Source organism: Aulostomus chinensis, chromosome 13 (genome assembly GCF_037954235.1).
Source record: "Aulostomus chinensis isolate RoL2024-O1b breed Wild chromosome 13, RoL_Achi_v1.0, whole genome shotgun sequence".
NCBI lineage: Eukaryota > Metazoa > Chordata > Actinopteri > Syngnathiformes > Aulostomidae > Aulostomus > Aulostomus chinensis.
In genome coordinates, this window is record NC_141332.1 from 13,737,319 (window position 1) to 13,750,856 (window position 13,538).

At 41.2% G+C, this 13,538-nt stretch overlaps 2 protein-coding genes across 2 annotated transcripts; one reads left to right on the forward strand and one right to left on the reverse strand.

Moving 5' to 3' along the window:
• The first annotated feature begins 690 nt into the window (after positions 1-690).
• On the forward strand, positions 691-5,289 carry cdx1a (caudal type homeobox 1a). Its single transcript, XM_086221452.1, has 3 exons — positions 691-1,157; positions 2,381-2,529; positions 4,849-5,289. Exons 1-3 carry the CDS (start codon positions 815-817, stop codon positions 5,032-5,034), a joined length of 678 nt encoding a protein of 225 aa, XP_086077578.1. The 5' UTR covers positions 691-814; the 3' UTR covers positions 5,035-5,289.
• Positions 5,290-8,560: 3,271 nt separating this feature from the next.
• Positions 8,561-12,855, reverse strand: LOC147250970 (uncharacterized). Its single transcript, XM_086221451.1, has 6 exons — positions 12,719-12,855; positions 10,937-11,260; positions 10,261-10,515; positions 10,052-10,174; positions 9,822-9,935; positions 8,561-9,129 (listed from the first exon to the last, which is right to left on the reverse strand). Exons 1-6 carry the CDS (start codon positions 12,765-12,767, stop codon positions 8,948-8,950), a joined length of 1,047 nt encoding a protein of 348 aa, XP_086077577.1. The 5' UTR covers positions 12,768-12,855; the 3' UTR covers positions 8,561-8,947.
• Between the last annotated feature and the right edge of the window lie 683 nt (positions 12,856-13,538).

Consider the following 13,538-nt stretch of genomic DNA (forward strand, 5'->3'; position numbering starts at 1 on the left):
GTAGTTTTACTTTTATTCAGTTTGAGTACTCATACAGTTCTTAATTTGGGTATTCCATGTGATTACATTTTGCTGATAAAAATATATTTCATAAAATGTATGAGTGAATGTTATGCATTTAAATCAGCTTTATCTCATCCGACCATAACATTAAAATGCTGTTTATAAAGTCATTACCAGTACCTCGAACGTGACTGGAGCATTTCCGTGTTTCCCACATTTTGTATTGTAAACTGTTTTCTTGTCTGTAACAACATCTACTGCACGTCTGTCCGTCCTGGTGAGGGATCCCTCCTCTGTTGCTCACCCTGAGGTTTCTCAGATTTTTCCCTGTTAAAAGGGTTTTCTATGGAGTTTTTCCTCAGTCGATGTGAGGCTCTGAGGGCAGAGGATGTTGTTATGATGCCATGTGAAGCCCTTTGAGACAAACTGTTAGTGAAAACGGGCTATACAAATAAAATTGCCTTGCCTTGCCTTGCCTTGCCTTTTATAATTCTCTTGTTTTAATTCTCGATAAAATCTTCGAACGCCTCCTCCGTTGACATCGTTAGAGTGATTTTAAGGGGGTAAACTGGGTGATTCGGGGTGAATGCACTCACGCCGCCGAGCAGAGAGAGCGAGCAGGTGGGTCTCAGGTAAGTGGTGACGTCATGATCGTACTTTTGTACTCCTCGGCAGTAAATCTATAAAGGTGTGTAGCCTCGCTCCTCAGGTAGCCGGACAGTAATAAGCCTGAGCGGAAAACACGGAGGACTGACTAACATGCGACAGCAGGTTTGATTGGATTACCTGAGAGCATCTGTTCGACCCAGGGATGTACCCCAACTCCCAGACGGCCCGACACCCGGCTCAGACGCTGTCACTCAGCAACCAGTACACCCCGCCTTCTTATGACTTCACCTCCTATTACGTACCAGGAGTTGGAGACCCGTCGGCAAATGCCTGGAACCCAGTTTATGCTCCCAGGGAGGAATATCCCTACAGCTTCCCGGGGTCAAGCCCCAGCGCTGGGCAGGTCAGTTTTGCTTCTCCTGAGCTGGGCGGCACGCCCACCGCCGCAGGAGGGGGTTCATTCACCCCCTACAACTTCTTCACGGGTCAAGACCCATTATCGTCCAAGAGGAGACCCCATGGATCCTTCAGGCCGTCAGTATCAGGTGGGACCGCGTAGACCAGCACCACAAGAGTGTTTTAAGTGGTGGTACAACTCTATCAAGAGGTGTTTCTAACCACCATTAACAGCCTTGTAAAAATAACTTTATTATATTTTTTAACTGTGAAATTGAACTGAAAATTAGGATTCATGATAGAGCAGTTGTACAGGAAGTGGCCAGTCAGTGTACGGTCTTAAAAAGTCTCAAATTATGTCATAATTTAGGACTTATGTCCCACTACTATAAAAATCCCAATTACCATGTATTCAGCACCTGGTTAGAGGCAATCATAGAGGGATTCATGACATTAATTATGGATCTGTTCCGTTTAGGCAGGCTAAGGTTCTGGTCCTGTGTGTGCTGCCTTACTGGTCGACTGTTACACACAAAACAGAGCTGAACTGCTATATTTAGCTCAGTTACACTTGTGGTGAGCCTCCAATGACATGACAAAATGTCAGCTTTGTAGAAGGCCTATTGATTACACAATGAAACTAACACACAACGATCCCGACGCCGTCACGTGAGCTCAGTGGGTACAAAGATGACTGATACGCTAAAGCACATTTTGATAGACAGCAACGGTTTCGACAGGTCAAACTGACTGCACACACATCCATCAAACCCCTTCGCCTCTCCCTTCCGCCAGCATGTGGAGGCTGTTAATACAAAGCTAACAGTGGAGCCTCTGGACTCTGCAGAGGTGTCACTCCCCACCCTCTCTGTCCACTGGGTGGGTGACAATCTGGAGAGATAATGCCGAGCGGGAAGGCAGCAGATGGAGCCTAAAGAACAACCCTCAGGCCTCAGCGGTGTCCATCCTCGATCGATGCTGTCACATAGTCAAGATTTCAGATCAATTTGGCTTACTCACGCTTTCCTGACTCTTTGTGTGTGTGCGTGTGTGTGTGTGTGTGTGTGTGTGTGTGTGTGTGTGAGTGAATGGCTACCTGTGTAAACACCTATGTAAACACCACTCAGCGATAAGGAGAACCACTGTTGCAATGCAGAGGGGAAGTCTTTACATCACTTGTAGTTTACGTGATTAATAGAACTGATGAGGCTTTAAGTGGCGCCTGAACTTGAATGTGGCTCCAGACGCCTTCAAATGAGTCACCTCGCGAGTCACGACTCACACTGTTTGTGACTCACTGACATTATTACTGGTAGGAATGAAAAACTGAAGATAGAATTTAACTGAATCAGGCTTGTTTTACTTGATGTAGGAGGGAAGACTCGCACTAAGGACAAGTACAGGGTTGTGTACACTGACCACCAACGCCAGGAGCTTGAGAACGAGTTTCAGTACAACCGCTACATCACAATGAGACGGAAGACGGAACTTTCCGGGGCGCTGAGCCTTTCTGAGAGACAGGTGAGAGGACTGCAGCCATCCCAGTGGCAACGAATCACAGAGAGGAAAGCTTCATCCACCTGCAGACTCACAATTATAACACTGGAGTCAGTTTGTCAACAACTGAAAGCAAAAATGATCAGGTTACTAAACTTAATGAACTAGAAAAAACTTAACGAAGAAATGTTTATACGTGATTAAAAAATCAGTATAAAGCTCCCAACACACCTCACACGCTGTAGCCTACACTGAGTGTACGCCTTCAATTAAACATTAAAACACATCCTGTCAACACACATTGAAACCAACTGATGTTGATCAATGAAATCATAAAAACATACTGCACAGAGACAGCACTTACAGAGCAGCTACTTTCAGCCCACTCTCTGGCTCAAACGGAAGTTGGCCTCCTCGCTTACTACTCATCCTTAATAGACAAGAATAAGAACAACCCCAGGTTCTTCTTCAACACTGTGGCCAGGCTAACCAAGAACCATAGTGCTGTTGAGCCATGCATCCCCCCAACTCTCAGCAGTAATGACTTTCTATCTTTCTTTACTGAAAATATTGTGAATATTAGAACAAAGATTGCCAGTAATGGAGGACAGACGACAGTTCCCATAGAAGCACCTCCCAGACTTGGTGCATAATTGGACAGCTTCTCCCCCATCGACCTGTAAGACTTAACTTCTGCAGTTACTTCCTCTAAGTCAGCCACTTGTCTGCTGGATCCCATCCCGACAAGACTACTTAAGGATGCCTTCCCCTTAGTCAACACTTCTATATTGAACCAAATTAATCTTTCCTTAGTCACAGGTTATGTGCCACAGGCCTTTAAGGTAGCTGTCATTAACCCTTTACTTAAAAAAAACCTTCTCTTGACCCAGATGTGTTAGCCAGCCTAAACTCTAGCCTAAACTCAGTCTTCACAGTTACCCATCAACAAGTTTTTAAGGTGTTTCTGACAAAATTTGCACCAGATTTAGTCGACCCAACAGGGGCCAAAGTCTACAAATAAACGCGTTACATCCCGTTGCTATAGGGGAATAACCCCCAAAATGGAACAGACTCTTCTTTGGTCCGTTGTACCCCTCCACCAGCTTCATAACAATGTTGAGAGACAAACGCCACTGAAAACCTGATCTCTTTTGCAGAAGTTATATACAACATGGTGACTCAACAATGGAAGACGCTTGATCAGGAAGTCAAACGGGGGGATTCACAGATGTAAACCAGTTCCAGCTTATGCAGTGGTTTAACACCAAAGAAGCTGAAAATCAATTCAGATTTCACTGTCAAACATAGTTTTACCAGCTGTAGTTGCTTACAGATGTGTTTCCAGATGTGTTGATTGTTTACGCGTGAAACATTGACATGATAATGTGTGGATGATGATTTATTTTTCTGTGGATTCAAAAGCATTTCTTGTGACAATGAGAATGTTAAACAATAACAAACTCATGAAAGGATCGCTATCACTAACACAAACTATTAATCTAGCCAGACTGTTAGGCTACTGAGCAGTTTGCTGAAACAAGAGACATACTTGGATTTATTTGTCTGTTCGGTACAATCAGCAGCAGCATCGACAAACATCTAGATTTGAACCTGTGGTGAAATCAAGCAACCCATCAACATCAGAAAACAAGACAATTTTCACATGAACAACCTTTTCAGCCTCTAAATCTTCATTCCTCCCGCCTGCTGCGCCGTTTCTAAATGTGTACGTGTAACTTTACCATGCTTTGACCTCCAGAAAAAGGTTCCCATGCGAGTGTGTGGCCGCGAGGCCCCCGGCGCTTCTGTATCTGAATGTGCACACTCAGAAACAGAGGTTTACCCTTTAGAGAGACAACTGTGTACCTTTCAGTTCACTTTGCACCCATTCTGAACTGTTTTAGATCACTTATGTGCATTTGAGGTAAAGAAATATATACGCCTGTACTGGTCCCGTACCTCCATATTTAGTGTTTCAAGTCAGCTGTGGGGAAATATTTCTGTATTGAGTTGTAAGGCTTATATCTCTAATATGGTTTAAATTGCATGACTATGGAAAGAATATGAAGGAAAGAGTAGCTCCAGAAGTAGTGGACAAGCACAAAACACTGCCTGCTGCCAATCAACAAGCATAAAGAATGTTATTTATTGCATTACAGTTGCACACCTCACCTTTAAACTTAGCACTGCAGCACCTTCACTATTCCGGTAAACTTTTATATTTTAAAGTATAAGGCATGCCAAATGATCTCACAGTAGCATCAGCTGACCACAGTGAGAGGGAGGCTCAGGGGTGGAGTCCTGATGAATGTTCTCCATGCTGATCTCTCTCATGTGTTTCAGGTAAAGATCTGGTTTCAAAACAGACGTGCCAAAGAGAGGAAGATAAACAGGAAGAAGCTGCAGCATTCCCAGCAGCCCTCCACCTCCACGCCCACCCCTCCGGCACCCGGTGGATCCACTGATGCCCACAACATAACCAGCCCCGGCAGCAACATTCTGTCTGATACAATATCAGAGGAATTCTAGGTGGTTTTAATTGGAACAACTCCTAAATGATGTGGGGTGTGTACATAGTGTTTTTTGTAAGTTAACCACTAATTGATCATCTGAAGTGGACGTTCTCCATTCACTCGAATCATCTGTGAGCCTGAATCATTATCAACACCGAGGTACGTGATTTTAAGCGCGCCAGATTTTGTTAATCACTTTCTTTTTAATGTACCTGCCATCATGTAGAAACAGTTGGTAAAGAGCTCAGTGAAAAAGCATTTTGAGTTGTGATATGTACAATAATGTGATACAGTAGCTCATCTGTCAATGGTGCGTCTGTTAGAAATTGTTTTTTCTGGTGTTTTGTATCATTCTAGTTGCTATGAGGGGCGGCACAGTGGTGCAGTGCAGCTGGGATAGGCTCCAGCCCCCCCACAACCCTAAGCAGGATAAGCGGTAGAAAATGGATGGATGGATGGATGCTATCAGAGCCTTATATGGAGAAATTTTGGCCAACTTGGGGTTCAAACATTCAGAGCAATTCTGTCATGGGATTGGTTCAGAGTCGATCACCTGTTTTATGGGCGCCGTGTTCGCTACCATTAACCAGCATTTATCCAGTGACTCTCATAGCAAAGCGACTGTTAGAGATCAGTTTTCAACTTTAATAAATTATCAACTATCAACGAACTGCAAGAACGGGGCAGAAACAAATGCATCGTTCTCCCCGTGGGGGAGGTAATGGGAGCTGAAGGGTGGGAGAAAACACTGGACACCTCCTGATTTCTCCCTGTTACGGGAGGTAAATGTCCATTTGTCTCTTTGACATTGGAAAAATAAAGTCACATCACCATTTATTCATGTCATGCTCTGAAAAACTCCTAACACCACTTCAGTAATGAAGGATGAATGAGGCTGACCAAGAGCTAGCCTGATGCTAGTGCCAACTGTAACTTGGATGCTATATACTGTGAAAACCACGCCTGTATGTAAATTATATCATATAATGATGATACTAATGACAACACTAACGATAAGTAGCATTATGACTAAGACTAGGTTCGTTTTAAATATACCTGAGTCGTTACGTTGTAGAATCATCTGGCGTTGGTAGCAAACATGGCGCCCATGATTTGAGTCGGCCGAACTCTCTCTCTTTACGGCTCTGGCTGCTATGAGTTGCTTCCCAAAATAAGAGAAAGAAAAAAAAAGAAAAAGGAGAAGTGCAAAATATGCCATTGTGTTGAAAATAGACTTAAAGTTTTAGGGAAGTAAAATAGTTTTGTCACAACTCAGATAGAAAGATTAGATTGTTACTTGTATTCAATTAAAGGAGAGGTAAGTGCTAATTTAACATCACATATGAAGTTCTTCGCTTTTAAATGTTGATGCTGGATGTGGGACTTAAAATGAAAACCGTATACGTTCATATGGTGAGAGAACAGCGGCTGTAAACGTGCAGGTGAAGGAAACATCGAATACTACGAGATATAAGTGATAGGTTTTTCATACGATTAGACTTTTTTTTTTTACAAGATAATATTGATAGATTTAGATTTATTAAACGCATAAATAATCTGGCACGGAGAAAAAATATGACCGAAACGAGATGTTCAGCAGCATGAAGAGAAGAGGCAACAGATTACACTACATTCTTACTCTACTTCTGCTTCTTCTGCTGCTTTTTTTTTTCCAAGCAGAAAGCGTTCTTCCTTTTTCTTTCTGAGTAAGAATGTTCTGTATGTGCATGTTAGCACTGCTGGTTGAAATACTGATAAGACTTTAACATATTTCTGTTCACAACAAAGAACGGGAAAGAACGTGACAAACGTGAGAAAACTTAACTAGCTTCAAATGATAAAGACTACAAAATTAGTTTCACCATCTTTGTGGACGTTTATTAAGATTTTCTCTTTCTTCACTTGACTCAATCATCGCTTGTGTTTCCACGTTGAAGGTTGTTTTTTTTTTTAACTTTTCATTCATGATCAGTGAAGCAGTTGATGCTGAAGACATGGTCATTTTTCTCAAAGACATGCATACATCCCTGAACTGAATAAAACCCATCGACCCTCTCTGTGTCTTTCGGTGTAAGTTTAACAGTTTTTGTCACTTTGTCACTGTGAGGTAACGCCACATGAATGCGTCATGACCAAACCCCAAATCACTTCCTTCTTTTACGGGTTGTTTTAAAAAAACAAACTTAATGTCATGTCCTATTCTAGCAGGAAATGATGTTCCCCTGCAACAAGCAGAAATAGTTAATTGACACACTGTTGGAGCAGCTTTATTAAAGTGACACTGTGTTGTCAATTATTTGCTCAGTAGATTATGTCAGTCAAAAGTTCACCTGTGTTTCAAGACGACAGCTCCAATGGTTGTTTAAGGACACTACAAGCTCCCCGGACCATAAACTTACTTTATGGTACTGTGAATCAGCTGAATTGCGATCAACCTTTGACCTCCAAAGTATCAAATGAATCATCAAACGTTTGCCTTTGCATAAACTTACAGCGAGAAATCAGGCGAGATGAAATTAGAAGGTGACGCTAAACTCATTTACTCTTAAACAGATGGGTTTTTTTTAAGAAATAAATATCTGCAGCTTTACATTCCATACTTGTTATGCTGCACTCTACAAGCGTGATGTAACATTTTCAAAGCAAATTGTGTTAAATGTGACCTCACATCTGAGTTGATCGTGGCAGGTGTCAGTATTGTAAGAAAAATAAGTAAATAAAACACAAAACAACAACAACAGATCAGCCATTTTGAAATTGTGATCTTGTCTCAAGGTGTGTGTGTGGGGGGGGGGGCTTTCAAATTTCCAGTTTCAATTTCAACTTCTGTGTTTCCATTGAACACCTGGTAAACTCTACACTAACTGTTGCTCTTTTTTAGCTGATTCCGCCTGCAGCTAACTTCCTTCTCTGCTCTCGCAAACCTGACCAGCAGCAGACAGATTGATCCAAAGTGGACCTGCGATCAGGAAAATGACAGAGTTATCATGCAGCTGGGACAAAGATTCTTCATCACTTTAAGACATCTAATGGGGGGCAAGTGAGAACCGAATAATAGCTATTGGGGTGAAGTGTCACTTTAAAATGCTATTAAAGCAGTCATGGTCTAATACACATTTCCGGGATGTTGATTTGTTTCGCCAGTGAGCACAGACGCCACAATTTGTTGGTGTTAAAATTTCAACAGATCACACATGAAGCATATTTTAGCAAAGGAGAATTTCTCTGGTCAAAGAATCAGCATAACTGTTTTTGCTTCATTGTTCCTTGGTGGGAACATGTCTGTAATCAGAGTTGTAATCATATCATCTGTCAGAATGTGCGAATCTTATCTGGCCTGACTCGAAGTCAAATGGACTGAACACTCTTATCAACATGAAGCAAGTTTAAAAATATCCCTCCACAACTGATTGACCAAAACCAGAAACCAGAAGTGAGCGCGTAATGGAAACAGAATTGTGCTTACGCTGAACTTTTCAATGGTAATGCGGCAAAACTGGAGACATGCACACAAAAAGCCTTCATTTATGTACAAACGTATATTTATTTGATCAGTCAATCCATCAACATTTGTTCAATAAATACATTTTAATAACTTTTTTTTTTTATTGTGAGATAAAGCTGACCCCTTCATTGGCGTTTGAAATTACAGATGAAGAGGGGAATGTAAAGCGCTGTTCTTGTCTGACAACTGTTAATATTTAAATAAATGATTAAAGCATTTTTAATCAAAAAAAATCCATACAAATAATAGCCAAAACGCCATTTCAATGAAGGGTCTCACAACCTGACAATGCTGTAAAAATCACCGATGATAATATTTACAATTTTTTTTACTTTGTTGGTTTATATTCTCTTTACTGCGGGTCACAGTCAGGGGATCTTTCAGGAATCTTTAGCAGTCTCTGTAAAACACACACCACTGTGTATCACCTGCCCCTACGGACATTGGAGTACACACACATGTCCTCTGGTACTTCAACCACTTTCGCAGAACGCTTGGAGAACTTAACCTGTCCGTACTCCACCGCCATTTCTGCCTCCTTTGGCGTGGGTTTCGCCTTCCGTTGCTTGATGGTCACATCAGCATAAGTCAGTTCCTCCTCAACTTCTACAGAAGGGAAGCAGCCAGGATGAAGTCCCACATTCACAACAGTCCAGTGGAAAACAGATAGTTACACATTTGTATTTCCGGTTGAATGTGAGCAACCGCGAGGGATGTCAAGCTGGTTTGAGTCCATCCAAAAAGTTGGAAATTGTCCTCCCAACAGTTGATTTTTTTTTTCAAATTAGAAAAACATTACAATCGGGAAGTGGTTTGCTCATGATCGTCTCACTGGGGATGAATAAATAAATTACTACAATAAAAGCTTGTATTTTAATTTAATCGTATTTAATTTTTTATCAATTTTATGTTAGGCTAAAACATATGATTTAGTCTTTTTTGTAGTGGTTTCTGTATTTTGGGGGTTTCAGTGACATGAATATGACTTCATTGCTCTTACTGGACAAAAATTTGGTTGATTTTTTCAGGATTCAGATACTGTTTGAAGCAACACTGTTTGTTTTATAACTTGAGCTTGGCATGCTAACATTGTTTATTCTAAGTAAACGAACAAAAATGCAATTTGTATTGTTGCTTCCACAAAATACTGTCTGTTAATCTTACTCCAATATGTGACACCATTCAAGGTTTAATCAAACTTCCTGAAATGCACACTGCTTTAATCTCCAAATACACGCAAAACCCAATGGCACACTTGGAATAAAGTGATCCATCATGAAAAACTTGCTTTACAGTACCTTCTTTTGTGCCTTCATCGCGTGCCTTCCTCCTGTGAGCGCAGACCACAGCTGCTCCGACCACTACTAGGATGAGCAGTGCTGAGAGGATGCCAGCCATTATCAGCAAATCATCTGTTTCAATAAAAGACACAATGAGAGAAATATTCAGGTTTCCTAGTTCAGGTGTGAGGAGGTTCAGGCTGAGATGTGCTGTCAGAGGAGGGTCTGAGTGCCGCCAGGAGTCCTACCTTTGTTTTCTGTGTTGGAAGTTGAGGTTGGCGTGCGCTCATCGCATATGGACTCACTGATGTTATGCAAACACTTTAATGTGTCTGTTTTATTTAAGGTGGTCCAGTTCAAGAGTATAAGACCTGTGAGGGACCACACAGATCAGCTGTGTTAATGGACAATGGGATTGTCGCTTTCGCCGCTGTGAAGCTGAATCCTGTTGTCTCACCACATGTAGATGATATTGTCAGCGTATTCGACACCTTGCTGATCTGATTCTGGACTGTGCAGACCAGTTTTCCAGAGACATTTTGTTCCAGAGTGATGTTATTTGTTTCATTGCTGACAGAGAAGAGCTTCGCATCTGCTTGTCCATTCAGAGTCCAGATGTATGTAGGGCTGTCCCCTCCCCCTGGGGAGCAGGAGACCTTCATCGCGCCCTGAGGCAGACACTCAGTGGCCAGCAGGACCGAGGACACTGGGGCTGAGACACATAGGTGGTTTTATTTGTTGTTGTTGAAGCTGTTCAGCTTTAACAATGACAACTAATTCAAACGCAGCAGTAGCATCTTTAAAAAAAATAAAATAAAAAGACATTTGTTTAAAGCTGGCACATTCAACGGAACATCTCTTTCACAACATTGTCGAATTGAAAGCCTTAAAGTCTGTGGGTTTTCCGCTCAAGTCAAAAGGTTTTTTGATTACTGAGCATACTGGACACACGAAGGAGTGATACAGGAGAGTAAATATATTTTCAAGACACTTATTTGCGAGTACTTGAAAGGCAAAAGATACTTTTGATTGAAGTTTTTCCCAAATTCCAAAATGATTGTCATATTTAAATAAGATGTATTTATTTATATTTTTTATTTAAAAAAAACAAACCTTATGAAATAGTTATTCACCTTGAACAATCAAGTGAGTCCATGTCACTGATACCTTCCCAGTGTCCTCATTGAATGTTTCAAGGATGTAGGTGGCGCTATCCATTCTGGTCAGGTTCGTTACAAGGATTGTTCCATTATGGGGAGTGAAGACAAATCTACTACCATTAATTTTATCGATTGCATTTTTTCTCCCCAAAAATATTTGCACTGTTCTTTGGTTTTTCTTCCATTCGTATCTAAAGACATCAGAAAAACTGTCCCTCAGCTTGATGGCCACAGCTCCTCCCAGGGGTCCATAACAATTGGTTCCATTCTGTTTGCCCTCACAAAGCTTTTCCGCACCTACAAAAAGGCAGTTTAAAAAATATTAGCAAGATGGCACAGTTAGTACAAAATGAATAGCCGTGAATTTTAAGCTGGTGATATATGCTTTCAATCTAAGAGAAAGACATGAGGTCTGCTGCAACTCCTTAAACTGGTTGTAAAATAATTATAAGTTGCATTTAAAGGAAAATCTGGCGATGGTATCCATCCATCCATAGTCTACGCGTATCCTGTTAAGGGTCGTGGTGGGGCTGGAGCCTTGAACTTGCTTTTATAAGGAACATTTGGCTGTGATATGTTTAAACATTTCATTTCCATGTCTACACGGAGAATTCCAACCAAAAATTTCAATGTTAAGCTGTATTTGGAATGAATTTATATAAAATGATGCTGATGTTTGAGGATGATGATGGATGGTGGTGTTTTTGCTGCTATTACGTATTGTTAGAGTGACCGTAGCGGCAGTGGGTCAGAATCAGCAGGAAGATGAGACCATGCTTCTTATCAATATGTTTCTTTTTATTTATCACCTTTCATGGCTGGTCAGGCCCAGGGTTCCTGACCAGCAGCACAGGCTGATGGTAACTGGCGCCTTTTTATGCTGTGCCACTGATTGGTCACCTGGGACAGACCAACCGACAGGAATCCACCATACCAGTTCTGATAAAATAAACTTTCCTACAACACCCCTTACAAAAATCTATGTGCAATAAAATACCCAGATACATTCCTAATGATTCCTCTAAACCCACACAAACATCTGCGAAAATTTACATCACCAACCCCTTTCCTGGCTCCACACACCCCTCCTCCTGAATAACAAATGGTCCCTCCCGGAACCCTCTTAAGCCAGAAGAGACAGACAGGTAAGTCTTCACACACACCCGCAGACACAATCACTGATTAGCACTACATTACTGAACTACATAATTTAAAGTTCAGCGATTCCCCATGGTACCCCCTCACTTCAATTAATTATATTGGGCACTCTCTTACAGGTAGAGGAACCAACAACCACTGGACTCTCCTCTCCAGGAACCTCCAGCCCATTCAGTCCTGTCACTGGTATCCCCATGTACAAAAATGCTAAACTAATGTGCAAATTCTTGTGTGCAAATCCCTGCTAATAAAGTGCTTACTCTTATCAAAGTGCGTGGTGCCCCTTTGTGATTAACATGGCTCATGTTCACCCATTTTAATATAAATGTTAAAATCAGTCCATTTGAGGTGGCCCATTCTTGTGGACCTCAGTAACGAAGTTCTCTTCGTTACACGTATCTGAGTCAGAATGATCAAATCCCAGATGACATAAACCAAGATATATATATATACATATACTGTGTATATATATATATATATATATATGAAAATCTCAATGGATTTATGGAAACATACAAAATTTCAAAGTTTAGGAGTTGATTTGACGTAAATCCATGTTATTTACATTTCAAAAAGAAATAGAGGAGGACCACTCACCGTGACACGCTTTGAGAAACAACAGCAACAGTCCTACCAGAGGTTTCATTTCTCATTCTCCTCAGCAGGGCTAAAGTGATAAGAGTGATTTCATCTTTGCACAAAGCACATCATTTATGTGTCCATTTTTAAAAGACAAGACTGAGAAGAGGAAGTGGTTCACTCTTTCTCACTTCCCCTTTTTACAAGTGCGCGCGCGCGCGCGTGTGTGTGTGTGGGGGGGGGGGGTAGACATGGAGAAACATCCTTTCTCCACACTGAACAAAGTTCTGAAACTGACAGCTTACATTTCTGTAATAATATCCTTAATCATCAAACAACATTCCAACATGTCTTGTTAGATCTCTTCATGATAAGCATTTGATTCAATGTCACTCATCACAGAAATGTGTGACGCGATGCATTTAATTAACCCGTGTTACCACAGGTGTGATGAATCGAATTGAATAGGATAGAATTGAGTCTGTCAGGATCTGAACCAAAATTTGAATCAAATTAATCACATATATTATTTCGGCCACGAGAAGCATTTAAAATATTTCAGTTCAAGTGCATTTTGGTAAATGATCGTCTATGGAAGTGAAATTTTTTCTTTTTCCACAAATATGAACCTTTTTCACAGTTCCTACACAATGATCGCCATAACCATCACAAATACGAACCACAGAGCATTTCAGGCCACAACTACACACGACTAGACTGGACCAAACTAGACTAGAGTTGACTAAACTAGACTAGAGTTGACTAGACTAGACTAAAGTAGACGAGATTTGACTAAACTAGACTAGAGTAGACTAGACTAGACTAGACTAGAGTTGAC